This window comes from Rhinatrema bivittatum, chromosome 3 (assembly GCF_901001135.1).
Source record: "Rhinatrema bivittatum chromosome 3, aRhiBiv1.1, whole genome shotgun sequence".
In the NCBI taxonomy this organism is placed as follows: Eukaryota; Metazoa; Chordata; class Amphibia; order Gymnophiona; family Rhinatrematidae; genus Rhinatrema; species Rhinatrema bivittatum.
Window position 1 is genome coordinate 56,108,751 of NC_042617.1, and position 20,059 is coordinate 56,128,809.

General features: G+C 42.6%; 1 protein-coding gene across 1 annotated transcript in view; it reads left to right on the plus strand.

Annotated features, from left to right (window-relative positions):
- KCNH1 (potassium voltage-gated channel subfamily H member 1) overlaps nt 1-20,059 on the plus strand; it is a 734,951-nt gene that overhangs the window by 403,051 nt on the left and 311,841 nt on the right. The window contains exon 12 of the mRNA XM_029593284.1: nt 11,994-12,193. Coding sequence (XP_029449144.1) covers nt 11,994-12,193 — 200 coding nt within the window. The remainder of the gene's footprint in view (nt 1-11,993; nt 12,194-20,059) is intronic.

Below are 20,059 nucleotides of genomic sequence, written 5' to 3' on the forward strand. Positions count from 1 at the left end.
GTACCTAAGAGACTTCGTACTAAAGTATTACAATGGGGACACGATTCTCAGTTAGCCGGACATCCGGGCAGAGTTCGGACTCAAACGCTCTTGCAACAATATTATTGGTGGCCCGACACTCACAAAGATATTCGTGCATATGTGGATTTTTGCCCAACTTGTGCACAACACAAGTCCTACCGGAAAGACTTGGGGACTTTTTACAGCCACTACCTATTCCCCAGAAACCCTGGACGCATATTTCCATGGATTTTATTGTGGATATGCCGCCATCTGAAGGCAATACGGTAATATGGGTGGTTGTGGATCGATTCTCTAAAATGGCCCACTTTATCCCGCTTCCCTCCCTCCCATCAGCTCCTCGCCTGGCCCAACTGTTTATGCTCCATATTTTCCGTCTCCATGGCCTCCCACAGCATATCGTATCTGATCCAGGCCCTCAGTTCACGGCCCGTTACTGGCTCAATCTTTGCAAAAAATTTAACATTTCCCTGACTACACCACTGCATTTCATCCGCAGGCTAACGGGACAGGCGGAACGCACAAATCGTACATTAAAGCAATTTCTTCGGATGTACGTCAACTCCCGCCAGGACGATTGGGCATCGCTTCTCTCATGGGCTGAGTTCTCTCATAACTCGCATGTCTGCTCCGCAACAGGGATGTCTCCGTTCCAGATTATATTTGGACGACACCCCAAGCCGCCTCTACCTTTGCCATTACCGGTACCATCACCAGCAGCTCAGCTTACCGCAGTACAGTTACGGCGGCTCTGGATTCACACCCAGTGCATGCTCCGGAAAGCTGCCCATACTGCCAAGCATTCGCTGACAAGCATCGACGAGCAGCTCCACGGTTTCGTCCAGGAGAGAAGGTATGGCTTAGCACACGCCATATCCGGTTGCGAGTTCCTTCCATGCGGTTGGCCCCACGTTATATTGGACCTTTTCCTGTACTACGTCAGCTTGGTTCTGTAACTTACCAACTCCGTTTACCGACCACCTTGAGGATTCATAACTCCTTCCATGTGTCCCTTCTGAAACCGTTGGTTCTCACTTGGCCTTCCCGGAAAATTCCCGAAGTTCCACAGCATAGGGCTGCGGAAGAGACCATATACCAGGTACAAGAGGTTCTGGATGTCCAGAAAAGAGGCAAAACATGGGAGTATCTTCTATCGTTGAAAGGATTTGGTCCTGAGGAGAATTCTTGGGAGCCTGCTAAGAATATACTGGACAAGTCTCTTCTCACGAACTTTCATGCTGCACACCTTGGAAAAACCAAGCCTTCTAGGGGGAGGCCTAAAGGAGGGGGTACTGTTAGGACCGCCGGCTGCGGCAGCCCGCAACCGGGGCCGGGTGTCATGGCCGCCAGCCGCAGCGGGTCGCAACCCAGGCCGGGCCGACGGTCACGGCAATGACACTCACCCTAGCGTCGGTCCTTACCAAAGCTCCTGCTGTGGCAGGCAACCTTCCTACTGCCTTCCTCGGGGCTGCTGACGCTGCGAAGCCCGGCCACATGGTTCCTCTCGGCTGGGCTGGCTCCTCCCCCTCTGCATTCACTAAGAGCCGCGTGCGCGGCTGAAGAAGATATTTAAAGAGCCATGTCAGGAAATAGTCATGGCCCCTCCTGGAACTCCGCCTCCTGGTTCCTGTATTTAAGGCAAGGTCTAACACTCAGACTTTGCCTTGGTATTGAGGTCCTGTACTCAGTTCCGGTGTTCCGTGCTCCTGGATCCGCTCTTCGTCCCGCTTTTGTTTCTTTTCCTCGTTGGATCGACTCTTTGGCTCCTGACCCTCGGACCGGCGGTAGTGATCTTCTGGTATTGACTTTGACTGGTTCTGGACCCTTCTCCTTCTTTGCTCCTGGATTGGCTTTGGATCATCCTCCCGTCTGCTCCTGGACCGGCTCTCGACCTCTCTCTGGACTTCGACCCTTGGACTGGATTGGGACTAGCTTCCGAAGTGTACTCCCGGACTGATCACGACCTGCTGGAGGCGCCAGCCATCTGGAACCCATGACCTGCAGGAGGCACCTGCATCCAGACCATCTTCACTCAGGGAGTCTCCTAAGTCCCAGCGGCCGTGTCCTTACGGGCTCCTCCTGGGGGGATCATGAGCTTCCAGGGTGAAGCCTTCATCTCAACATCTTCAACAGGCCTTGCCATCCGACGGTAGAGACTGAAGAGGGTTGACTTCCTTCTCAGTAGCACTGACTCCACCTCGGAACAGGGGTCCACTTTCCAATTCATAACAGAACATCTGGGTGAGATTCTACATCCGAGCCTGTTGAATGTATTGACACCTCGCGGATCTCAGTGCTTCACCTTCCTGCTTTCAGCATCTATCTACAAGCAGTATAATAAAGCCTTCCATCCATCCTGTGTCTGCTATCTGAGTTCAGCCTATCGCTGTGGTTCCCCACGGGGCCCCTCCCTGTGGACGGAGTTATCTCCACAGCGACCAAGAGTCCACAATGCCACAAACACAACAAACAACTGGTCATAAACCTTCTGGTACATGCTCAGTTTGTGCTGTGTCCATGTAAACTGCCTCTCTTTATGTACCTGCTATTCAGTGAACCATTGTTTTGAGACATAAGAACATAAGAAATTGCCATACTGGTCAGACAAGGGTCCATCAAGCCCAGCATCCTGTTTCCAACAGTGGCCAATCCAGGCTTACAAGTACCTGGCATGTACCCAAAAACTAAGTATATCCCATGCTACTGATGCTAGTAATAGCAGTAGCTATTTTATAAGTCAACTTATCCAAACCTTTTTTAAACCCAGCTACACTACACATCCCTGGCAACAACTTGTCATTCTACTCATGTCATATACATTATTCATTGTCCTTGTGACAAAATCTACATCAGCAAGACCTTTTGAGCAGTTAATTATATTATTTAGCAACCCTGATTGGTTAAATTATAAACCTGTTAATGCTGCACGAAGCAAATATATTCTGCTTAGCTGATTTTTGTTAAAAAAATGTTATACTGTTATTATAGTTACTCTGTAAAAAGCTGTTAAATGGGTTACAATGTAAAGCTATGTTGCTGACTCCATGTTGACTGTAAACCGATATGATGTCCAACAACGAATATTGGTATAGAAAAACCTTAAATAAATAAAATAAATAAATAAATGTGCGTATGACTGAGCACAAGAGCTGCTTAAAATATAACGTAGATGTGAGAATGTATCTCTTGTCTTGCACTTTGTGAACTTGTGCCACACCTACAATTTACATTTCTGCGTATTGGATCAAGTCCCAAGAGTCTGGCGAGGAGATGTTTCTGGATATCTCTTACCTCTTGAACAACGATGGTTTTTTGATTTATGCACTTTGATTCCTAATGGATTGAACAGGAAATAGAACTTTTCTGTCTTTTCTGTGAACGGTGGGAACTCTATGTTTTTTTGTGGAATTTTTTTATTTTTAATCTACTGTATATATTTTCCATGACTCAGGGACAAATTTCTGTTGTTTTCTCTACATTTTATTAATTTATTTGGATATGGATTCAGCTTCTTTTTGACAGATTGGTTTCTCTCCCTAGACGTCTGGGATACATGCGTCATTGCGTACAGATGACAACAGGTTTTGCTATTTTAGATTCTTGAAGACAGAAGTCTCCTCAACTTGATCCTTCTTCTCATGAGACATCTTGAGATTGCAACTAGTCCTAGTTGATTACAGGATTTCTCAGATAAGTCTTTGTCTAAAATTATCCCCTGAAGCAGTCATGGAACGAAATATCAGCTGATGTCAGGCATTTCCTCTTTATCTTCAAACTGACTATGTTCTTAGTATAAGGGGTATTTTTTGGTTTTAGTGCAAGAAAGAAAAAGAGTAAAAAAAAAAACTTAAACAGCTATTTTGCATCACAGCTTTTTGTTTTCCCACTTGCACATTTTTAAAGGTGGATAATAGATAAAACCAAGTGGTGGACAACTGGCTTGCTGACAACTTGTTCTCTTTAAAGGATATTAATTAATGCAGAAGTGTGCTTCTGACAAGTTGATATATCTAAGATTTTTATCTCTCTTTACTCTCATCTGTGTAATTAACAACATGACAAACTGCTGATACAGAGGGTATTTTCAGCATATCTAACCTCATGTATTCAGAAAGACAGACTTTCTCAAGAAAATACAAAAAAGGATTGTTACAAAATAAAAGCAACATTTCATAGATGAAAGTCTGTAATATCTTTACTTGATAAATTGATGATTATTGTACTTTGTAAATTTTGCTTACACAGAATTAAAAGTTAACAAATAAAAACAAAAATATATGTGATGCCGTTTTATGAGGCTAACAATATATTTCTTGATTAGCTTTCAAGATCTAATAGTCTCCTCTTCAGATCAGAATTCAAATGAGCAAAAGGTGACCTTACCAAGAAATATAAAGTAGTGTGATTTCAATAAGTGAATCATAAAAGGCAGTCCAATGATAGGGTGAAGGGGAAGGGGTGGGGGTTCAGAAGGTAACAGGCAATGTAATTTTATGACTCATAGGGCCAGATTTTGTAATCTATGCGCAGGCGTAGATTTGTGTGCGCAACCCGGCGCGTACCAATCTACGCCCGATTTTATAACATGCACGTGCAGCTGCGCGCATGTTATAAAATTCGGGGTTGGCGCGCGCAAGGGGGTGCACACTTGTGCACCTTGCGTGCGCTGAGCCCTAGAGGGAGCCCCGATGGCTTTCCCTGTTCCCTCCCCTACCTCCCTCACCTTTCCCTCCCTTCCCCTATTTAACCCGCTCCCCAGCCCTATCTAAATCCCCCCCACCATTGTTTTAGTATTTACGCCTGCCTCTGGGCAGGCGTAGGTTGCGCGCGCCGGCCAAGTGCCAGCACGCGATCCCCGGGCCCAGCAGCAGTGGCGAGGCCTCTGGCCACACCATGCCCCTCCCCGCCCTACCCATTTTTTCAAGCCCCGGGACATATGAGCGTCCCAGGGCTTGTGCGCGTCTCCGAACCTATGCAAAATAGGCTCACGCACGCAGGAGGGGTTTTAAAGGGTTATGCGCGCATATTACGCGCATAACCCTTTTAAAATCCGCCCCATAGTGTGATGGAAAACCTAGCTCTGTACTGAGTCCTTTTTTTTTAATTCCAAGGTGTCTGATTATTTTGACTTCAAAAGTCTTGCATTCCTGGATTGTTTTAGATTTTCCTTTCATTATCCTGATCATAAGGACATTGATGTAAAGGTCTAGTTCTGAAAAGGGCTCCCCCGATGGAGGTGTCAGCCTGGTCTTTCTTGTGATGTTTGATCTTGTGTGTCTGGGTGAATTGACTCTTACCTTTAATGTCTGGCCTGTCTCACCAATGTAGGATGCTTCTTCACATTTTCTGCATTGAATAATATGTACTACATTAGAGGCGGAGAAGCATGAGTAGGGTTCCCTTATGCTGAATGTCTTTTCCAAGCCTAATACACTGAATGAATGCATCAAGGAGTTTATGCTAGAAAAGAAAGATGAATCTTTAAGAGTGTGCATAGACTATCATGTCCTGAATCAGGTCACATCATGTTCAGTGTGATGCTTGCCCCAGGGGGGCCTGCTTACACTTTAGAAAACATTATAAAATACTCAGAAACATGTACATAGGAAAAGTTTTGATCTTCCCTTCTCCCAGAATAGAATGCACGCATTTTCTTACCCCAATTCCCCCCTTCACTTACTTGTGGGCCTTGTCTCCTGCCCGTGTTGTGTCCGGTCTCCCTAATTCACCAGTCACCTGGATCTTTATTCAAAACTGGTAAGCACTGCCACTTATACAAGACAAGGCCAAGTCTGTCTTTGTCTTCAGAAACTTTCACCTGTGATGGGCTCAAGCAGCTGATGAATGGAAGACTGCCTTTCAAACTCGCTATGGGCATTTCCAGTACCCTATAAAGACCTTCAAAAGGACTGATTGAAAATTGCCCTCCCTCAATATAGCAAAAGGTACATGGGATGTTAGATAGGGCCGTTATAACTTGAAGTTATCACAACAAGTTATAACAACTTGTTACAATAACTTGTTACAACAAGTTACAATAACTTGTTCACAACTTCCCATAGCTAAGAACACTGTGCTACTGATGTTCTAACATATATTTTTATGACTATGGGCTAGCAGATCATATGATAACTAAAGTGATCACAGATCCCAATTTGTGTCTCATTTCTGGAAAGAGATGTGCCAATTCTTAGACATTTTCCTTTGCCTTTCCTCTGGATACCACCCTCATAAAGAGACCAGACAGAGAAGTCAAATCATATCTTGGAACAGTATCTCTGCTTCATCAGTTATCACCAGGATGTTTGGACCCATTTATTACCTTATGCTGAGTTAGCCTATAATAATGCCTTTATTCACCAGACACCCTTCTACGCCAGTTAATGGGTTTCATCCATGCTTTCTCCCTACTGTGCCTGTGGACACCTCCATTGCTGAAGTAAATAACCTGACACAAGAACTAGAACACATCTAGTCCAAGCTAAAAGGACATCCAGATGCATTGAAGTTGGCTTAGAAGCAACAGGTAATGTAGCAAAGGCAAATAGGTCCACTATTCATGATAAGTCAAAAGGTATGATTATCCACAAAGAATCTGAAATTAGGCTATCCCTGCACCAGGTTGGATCACAAGTACCCTATCCTTTGGAAAATTTACTCAGTTGCCTTTGAGTTGGGATTACCTCAGTTCCTCCACCCTTCCACAACAACCCATTCCCAGGTTGTAACAAGGCACTCCCTTTGACAATCCCAGTCAAAGATTACATGGAATATGTGGTCAAAATAGCCTTGGACTTGCAGATAAGCATGGCAAATTACTTTACCTAGTTGACTGAGAACAGACTGGTGCTTTAACCGTTCGGGAACCAGCACATCATGTCCCTGTTAATAGCACCCAGGAGGCCGTGCACCAGAGGGAGAAGATTGGCATAGGATACACATTTAGGGCCAAGTCAGAGACGTGAAGTTGTTTCCAGCTATTGAAAGGCTGCCTAGCCCACATTGTCAAGGGAGCAACATCTGCACTTTGGCCTATGTTGCTGCTCAGCTCTGGCCTCTGAGATACCTATTCTCCTGCTTATCCTGTCTCTGCACTCCAGCCTGTGGTAATCTTTTAATGCAGCCTGTGCTGCTTCTACATTCTGGTCACCTCTGCCTATAGATTGTGACCTGGATACCAGCTCCCTGGTTAAGCACCTAACAATATCTATTGAAAGTCACGGCATGAAATTACTTAGGAAATTATAGTAGTTTCTAAAACAAAATACATTTTGTGACATTGGCATTTATATATTAATATTTATATCACATGCCCATGACTTCTATCAGTTGGAGGAAGGTTACTGAATAAATACATTAAAGAAATGATTTTTCCAGGTCAGATACATAAATGAGACTGTCTGAATAAGAAATCAGTGCTGTCTGGACTATTACAGACTTTAACCATCTTTTATTGCTTTATAGCACGTATTTTACTGCCTGCCATCTTCAATCAGATCTTTGAGGGTAATTTAATAACTGGGGGTAAATCTAAAGTCCGCATGTAACTTATAAGTGCAGATTTTAGTCAGGATTTTCAAAGCAAATTTATGCATATAAGTTTGCTCTGAAAATGCTCGGTTAATTGGCCCAGTATGCACATAAATGAACTCTTGTAAAGTTACACTTCCACTTTGGAGGGTGTAACTTATGTGGGTTAATTTATGCACATACATTTAAATCAAAAACTATGCACTTACATTCCAACTCCATCCCCTGGCATGCTCTCTCCTTTTGATGATTTTAGCCTTGACATGTATGTATTGGATATTAACAATATGTACACTATTGACTAAAAACTCAAATAGCATATGTTATGAATTAACTTTGGCTATTGTTATTTATATGATGTAGCATCTTTTTTTTTTTTTTTTTTTTTTTTTTTTACTGTTGTATTACATTTATTTATTGTTTATTTTGCAAACTCATGTTCTATATGTTTCCCCCATATTTTGGGGAATCGCTTTGATGGAATTGCAGTAAATAAAATAAATAATAATTTAATGTGGTTAGCTGCGCTGAACAGTCTTTCAACATAATCCATAGATTAGAAATGTAATGTGTTACTTTCTAAACACACATACAATAGTATAGCTGAAAAAAAATAATTTCTGATAGGCGCTGTTTATTTGGGTAGTAAGTACTGAACGTATCTTGGAAGACAGGACCAGGGAGCAGGTAAAAGTCCGAGTGCCTGCGACTAACAGTGTGACTGGAAACCAATAGGGAGAGAGGCCACGTTTCTCATTAGTCTTAGCTTTGAATTCCCTAAAGCCCCCTCACGGTGCCTGCCCTTGTGCTGACCGAGGCGGGAGAGGGGTCCTTGGACGTGCCCTTGCTCCAAAGAGATTCCTCCAGCCTGGGGTTTGATGTTTTTTGGGGGGGGGGGGGGGGGGGGGGAGATGATGTATTCTGTTTTTCAGCCTCCTTTCCTAGTACAGTACTGTAATCCTCATTTTGTTACTGTGTCATGTAGGATACAGTTGTCATGATACGTTTGACAAAGAAGTTAAAACTGATAAACAAAAAACGCTCCAGTGGTTTCAAACTATTATTTTATTACTACAACAACTGCTATTACTACTACTAATAATAATATCCATAGCAAAGCAGCATATCGATACTAGCGCGCTTTTATTGCAGTGAGGCCTCTGTTAGAAGGAAAACAACCGTAAATGAAACCCACCTGAGATTCAGTTCTGCCACATTCAAAGGTGTGAAAAATCCTGCACAGAGATATTTCAGGTGACCTGCAAATAAAAGCAGTTGCATGCCACGTTTAAAAATAGGTTCAGAGGTGCGCTACGTATCTGAGCATTTTTGCGCAGCTGGGGCTGGTAAGTCCTGCCACAGAATCCGTTATCAACCTTGTTTCAGGGCATTCTCTGCTGGTTGCCCCTCTTTTGCCTACTTTCCAAAGGAAAAAAAAAGCTCATGAGATTGCCGTGTGTACTGTAAATATTCCTAATAACTTTTTTAGTGGGTGTTCTATTTGGTCAAAGGTTTCAGGACAAAGCAGGGGGAACATGAGGACTCTGACAGCACTGGGCTTTGTTTTTGGATACACACACATGTGACCCAAACGTGGCCTCCTTTAGTTCTGGGTGGAACTTTTCTCTTTGTTTTGTCACATTATAATTAACATTATAATCTTCTTGCCATAGTATTGTGCATTCAGGAGCAGGCGGTGGATACCTGCACATTGAGGTGTGCATTATTTTTGACAATGGTTCCCAAACTTGTTTTTTTTTGGGTTTTTTTTGAGACAAAGACCCCTCTGCCACTGACATAAATGTTCTAGATCAGTGGTTCCCAACCTGGGGTCCTCAAGACCATCCCAGGGGGTCTGCCAAAAGGGATGCAGGAAAGTTTAGCTGGGCTGGTGCTACCAGCGATGAGCTGAGTTACTGCCGCAGGCCAGGAGAGTGAGAGTGGGGACCCCCACTGCTGCCCTGGAAACTTCACCCCCCACATCGCCGCAGGCCAGGAGGCAGAGCAATAGAAAAGCTCCGGGTTTTACTCCGCGGGAGCCTCAAACCCGCACGGTGCATGTCAAGCAGAGTTAGGGAAGAGAGGAACCGACTGCAGCTCTCCAGAGTCGCAAACCCCACTGCTGGCACTGCGAGGAAGAGAGGTGCTGATTGTGGTTGTCAGAGCCTTCGGCACCCACTGCAACACACTGCAGTGTAAAGTATAAGGAAGCAGAGCGATGACAGCGAGAAGCATTTCCTGCTGTCGCCATGTGCTCCGTCACTGGCCTGGCAGAGAAAGAGGAGAGGAGAGCTGCACGGAAAAATTGAAAGAACGACCGAGAGGAGGAAAGGAGGAAATGGGATCGACAATGAGAGGAAAGAGAGGGGAGGAAGAAGGAAAGGAAGATACAGATACAGGAATCCATGATTGACCTGGTTAAAGGGCAGCCTATCAGGGAAGAGAGGACACCAGAGACTGGGGGAGGTGGGGGGTGGGGGAGTGAGAGGGAGAGGAGACCAGGAATCATGCTGGACCACGGGTAGAGAGAGAGAGGGAGGGATAGTGGACCACCATGGTTCAGGAGGGAAGAAGGGAGAAATGAACAGACAGACATGGAGATTTCATAAGCCGCCTTCCCTGTGAAAAGCGGGCTAGTTGGCTTTTTCTGAAATCTGAATTATTTTGTGGTCATCATTTTCTGCAAGAATCTTAAAAGAAAATTAAATTTAAAAGAAAAGCAGGCTAAAAGGGAGTCCATTTTCAGCGAGGGTAAAGAGGGTGAGTGGGCAAACAGGTGTTTGCCCTCAGAAAACGGCCGTTTGAAGATTGCTACTCCTCAGCACCAAGGATAAAAGTACCTGTGCTGTGAACAGCATGCAGACTTACCTTGGGGACGAGAACTTACATGCAAGGATTTAATTTAGAAATCTCCATGCACACTTTTAGGCATGTACTTTGCACCTGCTTCAAAACCCCTGCAAAGTATACAGCTCCAGAAGTACTGGCCCTGCCGGCCTGAGTTTTCAAAAAGGAACTTCTGCAGGCAGTTTCCCTTTGAAAATTAGACTGCAGGTCTGCAGGCACCTGGGCTGATTTTCTGTCAGGTCGCTCTGAGTTGCCAGCCTGGAGCTTTTCTGAACCTGCTTCCTTTTCCATGTTGCAGCTGGAGTGGGAGGTGGAAGCCACTGTTGGCTTCAACCTTCATTTATGAAGGCAATTTTTAAACAGCTTTGGAAATTTCCCTCCTTATGTATTCAGTTTAGGTCAGTAGGCAATATTTTTGCCAGAGGATATGGTTATGGCAATTAGTGTAACTGGGTTTAAAAAAAAGGTTTGGATAGTGTAGCTTCTGATTGGCTGAGCACGCTACTTATTTTTCAATCGGCACTTCTGCTAAGGCAAAGCCTGCATGATTGACAGTGCCTCTGCGGACCTCCACATGACTCACATCGGACCCCAGGAAGTCCAGAGACCAGAATTTAGGTCATGCTGTTATGATGTACGTGCAGACAAGACCATCAGTTTTATATGGTGGATATTCTCATTTGAATTCCCACTTTAACTCAGTCTTGGGCGCTCCATTTTTATTCAAAGGAATCCTATCTCATTTCATGAGGCCAGATGGTCAGAGATGTTCTGGGGCATGAGCTTAAGACTTCCTATGCATTGACTTTTGTCTGACTTTGGACAAGTAACTTAATCTTGTACCTTTCAGACCCAGCTGAAAAGAGAGGTATTTGTCTTAACATGGCTTTCTCAGTCAAAAAAAAAAAAAAAAAGAAAATATTTATGGTTACGTAGAATAATTTTCAAATACTGAATGACAGCCAAAATAGAAACTTTGACTCACCCTCTGCAATTTATAATTTATGTATTTATTGTAGCTGATAAGAGTTTATAATATAGCTTCTCCGGTTTTAGAAACTACTAATCTGTTTAGACCAAGTTTATTTAACTTGTGTATTCTGTTTCTGATGTATATGAAATGAGATTCAGACTGGCTGGAATAAAGATCAAGAGTCTTGCTTTTCTGACAAGGAGAATCCTTAAATAGAATTCCTCTACAGATTCTCATTACTTAGTGCTGTGCACTTATATTTATATAAATCATTGACCTTTGTACATGTGAGCGAGACTTTGACTTATTGCTTGCTGCATGATGTTTGTCCTACTAAGATGGTAACTTTGATTCAATTTATTACAATAATGCATTTAGGGCTGGAGAAGTAGTCCAGCATATTAAGTGCGGGGCTGCAGCACGCTGTTAAAACTTTAATATGTTTCCTATGCAGTGACATTGCTTAACGTGTCTTTTACTTGTTATTGTATTGGCAATATGCGAAATGATCAAAAGCGGCTTGAACGAACAAAACCTTAATAAAATAGAAAATCTGAATTTCAGTTAAACTAATGCAGCAACTGAAGTACATTAATTTTTTTTTTGTTACTGTTTATTACAGCTCTTCTTTATGCAACCATTTTTGGTAACGTGACCACAATCTTCCAGCAAATGTACGCCAACACCAACAGGTATCACGAAATGCTGAACAGTGTTCGGGACTTTCTGAAGCTCTACCAGGTGCCCAAAGGTCTGAGTGAACGTGTGATGGACTATATTGTTTCCACGTGGTCAATGTCTAGGGGCATAGATACTGAAAAGGTAAGAAAATGTTAAACTGGGCCATCCTTGAAAGGTTTTCTAACATCCTGCCAATCCAGCCGGTCTTTACAGACCCCCCCCTTGCACTGTTTTCACAATCTTAGGTTGCAAGGTGACATGGTTTTGCGTGGAGACCTTGCCTCGGCTGTAAAAGGTTTCACAATGTAGTAAACACAACTTGTTGGTTATTCTTCGGTTGGCTTTAATTAGGTTTGCTCCTGGTCCAAAATCAGGAGCTCTGCACCGTAATAATCGCTTGCGCAAGTTGTGATGACTCCGTGTCTTAGCGAGAAACTCGCCATGCGGATATTTGCCATTCTCCTCAGAGATCACAAAGAGGCAAGATCAAGCAACACGGGGCTAATTTTGCTTCCAGAAAATAATGCAATACCTGTTCCAGTGCTGCTCTTCAGAAACTGTAGGTACACAGATGAGCTTATTTTGGCGCAGCACTAACAGTACCATTTGGTTTATGTTGAAAATACTAACTAGTTTGAAGTGGATTGAAATTTAAAAAGTCTGAAGATGACGGTTATGATGTCTGATACTGTATGTTCTCAAATATCCGTCAGAATGACTGCGTGTGAGAGAGAGAGAGAGAGATTTTCTTAAAAACACTGGATTATTGTGATCTAACGTGCAGTGCGCTGCTCTAGCACCAACTAGAATGATATTTGAGCGTTTTGTAAAGCAAGATTTCAGTTTCAGGAAAAGTAGGACAAAATAAAAACACAGAAATCCTGTAAGTCCATTTGCTGGCACAGTTTTCATGCGGCACATCTTCTTCCTAGGATTTATTTTGCTGCAACGTAAGGAAAGGACAAACCACAAAAAGAAAAACAAAATACGTACAATCTCGCAAAAACTTGTGCAAACGAAGTGCTCTGGGGGTCTGTGCCCAGAAGTGCTGACCCTCAGGGATCGGACAAAACTTCCATGGTGCAAAAAGCACCAGCATTCACTTGCACAAAGCCCTTAAATCAACGACACACTTTTGGAAGGAGCCTTTATTAAGCATGCTTTGGCTTCAGAATCTTGTCCTAAAAAGGAAGTATAACACCACAATACCAGGCCTTGTTTTTACTAATGTGCTCTGACTGCGGTGAAATATTTCAACAGCATAATAGCGCTACGGAAAGCAAAATGTAATTTTCTCTTCCTTTTTCATTTCGGGGAGCTGTGCTGAGAGGAGAGGCAGTATTTTCTTATGTTCTTTTTGGAATATTATGGATGCTTTGTACTGCTGGGATACCTTCCTGTCAAGGAGGCTAAGACGTAGTTTGCATCGTGTTTTGCAAAATCCGAAAGAGTGGAAAGAAAAGTTTTTAATTTTTCTAAAAAATGTTTAAATGTACTTGGGGGAGGGGGACAATAATGAGTCCCCCATAGATCTTCTACCTGCAGGACTGCAAATTCATTTCCAAAAGGACAGTCCTCGGGGGGAGCTCGCCTTTGGCCGGCGCGCACGCCGTGGGTAAGTTTGCACCCGTGCACTTCGCCCCCCGCGTGGAAGCAGGCATGAAGTACACGCAGGAAAGCACACGTGGAGATTTGAAAATGAAATCTGTGCATCCTTTCGCTCCCCCGACCTAACTGTGTCCGGTTTTTTTGTGCACACTGCGAACCAGCGCGTGTACCTTTACCCTCACGTTGGGACGGGGGGGAGGGTGCTACTTTTTAAAACATATGTCATCGTTTACCCACGTAAACGTTATTATTACCCCCTCTGTTTTTATTGGCATTCTTTTTCTCTTTTCTACTTTTCATAACATCTAAAATTTTCTTCCTTGCAATGTGTTTTTGGATTTGTAATGAAAGGTATAAAAATATATGCTCTTACGCTGGCGACTTCTTGCTTTTCACGCATTTAGGAGAATTTTCAGTTAAGTGTTTGGCCATAGGATACGACCACAAGCTCACTGCATGTACATGCCCTTAAGATGCCTGCTCTTTTGCATGCCTTTCATTGTCATTGCATGCTTATTTTGTGTTATTTCATATTATTAAAATGTGCACTTTGTGTAAAAAAAAAAAAAAAAAAAATTCCCATAATTGATTGCAAAGAAAACAGAATTCAGCTGTTTGCCAAATTGGTGTCAGATTCCACACTGTATGCATCTGATCGTTTAAAAGTGCTAGATGCTAAAAACCAAAAATCTGATTTAATGGGGGTTATTTTCAAACCTTGCACAGGCATTGTGTGTACGTGTGTGTGTGTGTGTGTGTGTAAAATTGGTATATATGCATGTAAGCAGCCTCTGCGTGCAATAAGCACATTTTCAGAAGGATGGGAGTATACAAATGCAGTTGCTGCCGCATGGAAAAGTGTGCAAGTACAAAGAGGGTGTTCCAGGGCAGGGTTTGGAAGTACTTGCTCATTTACATATTTTATAATTGGAGTACATGTATACATCATCAAACATATGTGCATGCTTTTGCACCTGCTAATTAACTTATGGATATTAAACCTGACATCTTTTTTGGTTTGAGGTTTTTGGGTGAGGGGTCTGGAGCATATGGTGGAGGATGAAAGTGTGCACACAAGTAAGCATTTTCATAAGCGAGATAAGAGCATACATTTGCCAACTTATAAATTCTTGCCCTTATGCATAAACCGAGGGTTATTATCGTACATCTTAAAGTTATTTAGTGCATAAAATATATGCAAGTACGTTTATAAAATAAGTGTATAAACTAAGTGGATCTCTGAATTTAAAAAATATGCATGTACTTAAACATATGCTTGTACTTTCAGGATAGTGATCAGCAGCATTTTATGAACTGTTCGGCTCCTGTTACACAGTTTGTAGAATACAGGCATAACTTTAGGCACTCCTACTTATGAATGTATGTGTTGAATTATGTACTCTATTGAAAATTGCCTTCCGTATCTTTCCTTCCTGTTCCAAGATGGAGGCCTGTGGGAATGACTCAGGGGCCGGTGCGCTAACCTATATTATATTTGGCAGGCTTCTGTGGGGGATCTGCCAGGTTTAACCTATTCAGCATGCTCTGTACTAAGATTAAACCAAGCACAGCCACTTTTTAACACAGAAGTGCTGGCCCTCTCTCCATGCACCTGCACTAACTGGCATGAAGTCTTAAACTAGTTAGGCGGGGGAAAAAGAATGTATTAGTTGGGCCAGCAATCTGAAGCCGGGAGGAGGGAGTTCAAGGCAGTTGTGAGTGGAGAAGAGAATTTTCTCAGAACCTGCATTGGGTGTGAAGGGCTCATCACATACATGATGGTAGAATCTTTTTTTTTTTTTTGGGAGGAGTCAAAATCAGCTTCGAGGTGGGGAAAGAGCCCAAGATTGAGAGTCTCCTTGTAGTTAAATGGTAACACACTGATCCACCATGGCTGGATTGGAAAACTATCATTTAATTACACTTCTGAAGGTCATGCTAAATTTACTTCAGCAACACAGCACCAGCAATATATTTAGTGCACCTTACTAAATAGTGGGATAATGGTTAAATAGTTCATTACCCTCCTATTTGCATATTTTAAACACATTCATGATAACATTTTATTGTAGCTGTGTCAATGCAATTTTAACCCTTGAGTTAAGCGATTAGTGCCTATCTATTTATTTATTTATTTACAATAATTTTCATACTGCCTTTACAACTAGTATTGGTCAAAACAGTTTACAAAATAAAATATACATAATAAAAACATAAAAATCAATCACATCATATGGACTAAAAGTACATAATTAAAAACATGAAACTTAATCATATCAAAAGGACTGACTCAGGAATACAAAGACAGAGGTAAGGTAGCTAGATAGTAGAAGCTCATGTGTGCCTGGAACTGTTTGGAGAGAAATTCATGAGATGGAAGGTGAACCAAATGCGATTTAGAACGTTTTTAGATTTTTCTTAAAGTCTTTGGGGTTGGTGATCTATTCTAAGAAGTCTGGGATAGAATTCCAGAGTAGGGGGCCAGGGACTGAAAAGGCTTATCTCCGGGTTATATCGAGACTAGCTAGATGGGTGGTAGGGACTTCAAGCAAGTTTTTTTAAAGACCGCAAGTGTCTGTTTGGCTAGTATATGCGGAGAGATGCGCATAACCAGATCGAGGAAGGGTCGTGTATTAGATTGTATATGATAGAAAGAATTTTGTATTGAATTCTGAAGTAAACAGGGAGCCAATGTAAGGATTGTAAAGCTGGAGTAATGTGATCTTTCCTGGAAGTGCCTGTTAAAGTGCGTGTAGCAGTATTTTGGATCAACTGTTGGGGACGAAGGACATTGTCAGGGACACCAAGGTAAAGGGCATTACAGTAGTCTAATCCAGTGATGATCAGAGATTATAACACAGTACGGAAATTGTCAGAGTAGAGTAGTGGCCGAAGACGTTTTAAGATATGGAGTTTATACAAATAATTTTTTACTGTTGTGGAGATGTGAGTGGACATGGATAATTTGGAGTCAAGGATTACCCTGAGATTTCAGGCTTTTGATACTATGGGGATGGAAGTACCATCAAACATCAGATGCAGGGGGGGGGGGAGGGGGAGATGGACTACAGGCAGAGTGAGGAATTGTAGACAAATGAAGGTTTTCTGTTTTTGACATAATGAGTTTGAGATGTTTGTGAGATAACCATCTGTTATAGTTTTTATGTAGAGACAAACAGTAGATAAGGTATTGGATCAGGAGGAGGTGTAAGGGACAAAGAATTGAATGTCGCATGCATAAATCTTGAACTGTATACCAAGACAGTTGAACAGGTGACAAAGAGGTATTAAGTAAATGATACATAGAATGGCAGAAAGAGATGAGCCTTGAGCAATGCCAGAGGAGAGAGTGTACCATTGGGATGAGTGTAGACCAATATTGATTTGGTAAGAGCGATTAGATAAATAAGAATGAAACCATTTAAGAACAGTATCAGAAAGACCAATAGATTGCAGCTCAGAAAGTTAGCGTGTGGCACATTTAAAACTAATCGGAGAAAGTTCTTTTTCACTCAACGCACAATTAAGCTCTGGAATTTGTTGCCAGAGGATGTGGTTAGTGCATTTAGTATAGCTGAGTTTAAAAAAGGATTGGATAAGTTCTTGGAGGAGAAGTCCATTACCTGCTATTAATTAAGCTGACTTAGAAAATAGCCATTGCTATTACTAGCAACGGTAACATGGAATAGACTTAGTTTTTGGATACTTGCCAGGTTCTTATGGCCTGGATTGGCCACTGTTGGAAACAGGATGCTGGGCTTGGTGGACCCTTGGTCTGTCCCAGTATGGCATGTTCTTATGCTCTTCTCTACCCCTGCAAAGAGCAATGAAGCTGCAATCTCTGGCACAAGTATAACCCTTTTATAAAAGATTTACTGCATCCTGAGGGTCCATAAAAACATTTATCTCTTTGGATTTTCTCAATTAGCACATTTTCCCCCTTTTTCTTGTCCCAAGATGTTGGTCCTTTCTATGGAGGGAGGGGAGGATGCTTTCAAGGCCCAGGCAGTGTAGTGAAATCCCTCCAGATGTGTTTTACTGTACCCTCTCTGGGGTGGTGCTGCAGGAATAGGCAGGAGACGGTTTGAGGGTTCAAATTAACTTTACTGCTGTTCTTTAGAAATAAACAAATGTCCAATTAACTAGATATAACTGTTCCTTTACAGGTGTGCACTTACTGGGGTATTTACACTGCCACTCTTCTTCCTTTCCTCTGTGCCTGTGTTCTCAGTACAGGGCCTAGGGATAGAGCCTATCCAGCAGGGAGCGAGCAGATAAGGAATCCCAGATGGGCACGGAATTTCCTGTGTATGAGGAGGATCCCCTTAATCTCAAAAATCATACCAGAGTTTCACATGAGTCCAGCTCTTCTCCAGCTTGTCCTGTGTCCCAAAACGTAGAGATCCAGTTGTAGCTCTCCAAAGCTCTTCTTCTATCTGGATTCCTCCTGAAGTGACCTCTTATTGGATAAGGTCTGATGTAGGGATAAAAACAAGCTAATATAGCCCCGCTTCAACCATGAGGAGGGGTGGCGCTGAACCCTCTCACAAAACAAAAAAGGACAAACACTTTCTTTCTGAGGAGAAAAATCACTGCAACCCCTCACTTGCAGGGAGAAGAGCACACAGATCTTTCTACACCTGGCTTCTGGATCTGGGGCTTGTCCCTCACTAGACTGTACCAGGTACTCACCATAGGGAAAATCCAAACCGTCACTAAAATCTTTTTACAAATACAAAAAGGAGAGTCAAAATATCATGAATGTAACCATCAAATTTCTGGGGGAATGTGAACTAGTTTTGAATTAATTTTGAATGCTGTGTTTGGATATTTGCACTAAAGTCTTTTAGCCACAAAATCCAGAGGCAGATCCTGACAGACAAGGGGTGCACTGGAATACCCAGGGCAGGGATCTAGGGCCATCTATGGAGACCAAGGGGGGGTTGCTATATAAAAGCTTTCTCCAAAAACAAATGGATTACAGCAAAGGCATATATTTAAACTCCTGGGATACATGGCTTCAACTCTGCACATGACGCCATTAGCAAGACTGAAAATGAGTGGTTCCTGAAAAACAACTGAAATCAGCAGATACAACCATTCCACCACAAAGTACCAGACACGGAGGAACTACTGCGTTCACTATGCTGGTGCAAGAGCATGAGTAATTTGATATGAGGGAAAGAAAAGGAACATTGCTTCGCATCAACAGTTTAGAAATAAAAGCAATGGGGCAGATTTTAAAAGGTACGCGCTCGGGGGTACATTTGTGTGCGCCACATGGCGCGCACAAATGTATGCCCGATTTTATAAGAGTTATAAAATCAGGGGTCGGCGTGCGCAAGGGGGTGCACACTAGTGCACCTTGCGCGCACCTAGCCCTCGGAGAGACCAGCTGGCTTTCCCCATTCCCTCTGAGGCCGCTCCAAAATCAGAACGGCCTTGAAGGGAACTTTCCTCCCCCCCCCCCATTCCCCTCCCTTTCCCTACCTTGTCCACCCCCAGCCCGAAACACCCCCCCCCCCCCATATTTTTATCTTACAAGTTACACGCCGGCCGACTGCTGCTTCAAGCACATCTTTCGTTGTGAGGGAAGTGATTTTTTTTCGTCTCGAATCTCATGAAAGAAAATCTGATGTGATTTTATGTGGGAGAAGATTTAAAATTTATTTATTTATTTATTTATTTAAAGTTTCTTTTATACCGATGACCGTTTACACATCGCATCGGTTTACAGTTAAAAAGGAACAAATGGGCAGAACCCTTACATATAACATTGAATATAAATCATTATAAAAGATATATTCATTGACTTATGAATGGAATGGAAAGAAAATAATGGAAGATTCATTAAAACCCCTATGCTCTTGGTAGGACGGTCCCATAATAAAATGCTTTTACTTCCTAAAAGATGCAAAAACGAAAATGTTTTACTGAATGGTTTTTGATTACCAATGTAACAAAACCCACGCTAAAAATGGAACTAAATTTTTGCACGGGTTTTGGTTTACTTACCTGGCAGAAACCCATAGTACCGTGGATTGCAGGAAGCTAATGGCATTCCCTCATGAGTAAAAAAAAAAAAAAAAAAGCACGCACAGACAGCAGCTTTCAAACGGGTGCGCGATCGCACATTTGTGCACATAAGTCGGCCCGCACTCGGGTATGAAGGATATTTTATAACATACGCGCGCCTGTTATTAAATGCCTGGCTGTGCGCACATGTATCCCTCATTTTAAGTGGGCGCCAACATCTGCGCGCAAATTCTGCTTCTATCTAATTGTGGGATTTTAAAAAGGGGCGCATGCCGATACCATTCCCAGTTTTACCTGTTTATCCAGTTAAGAGAAGGGTCCTCTAACCCCTACCCCCTGATTTGATAGCCTTCACTCCCCTCT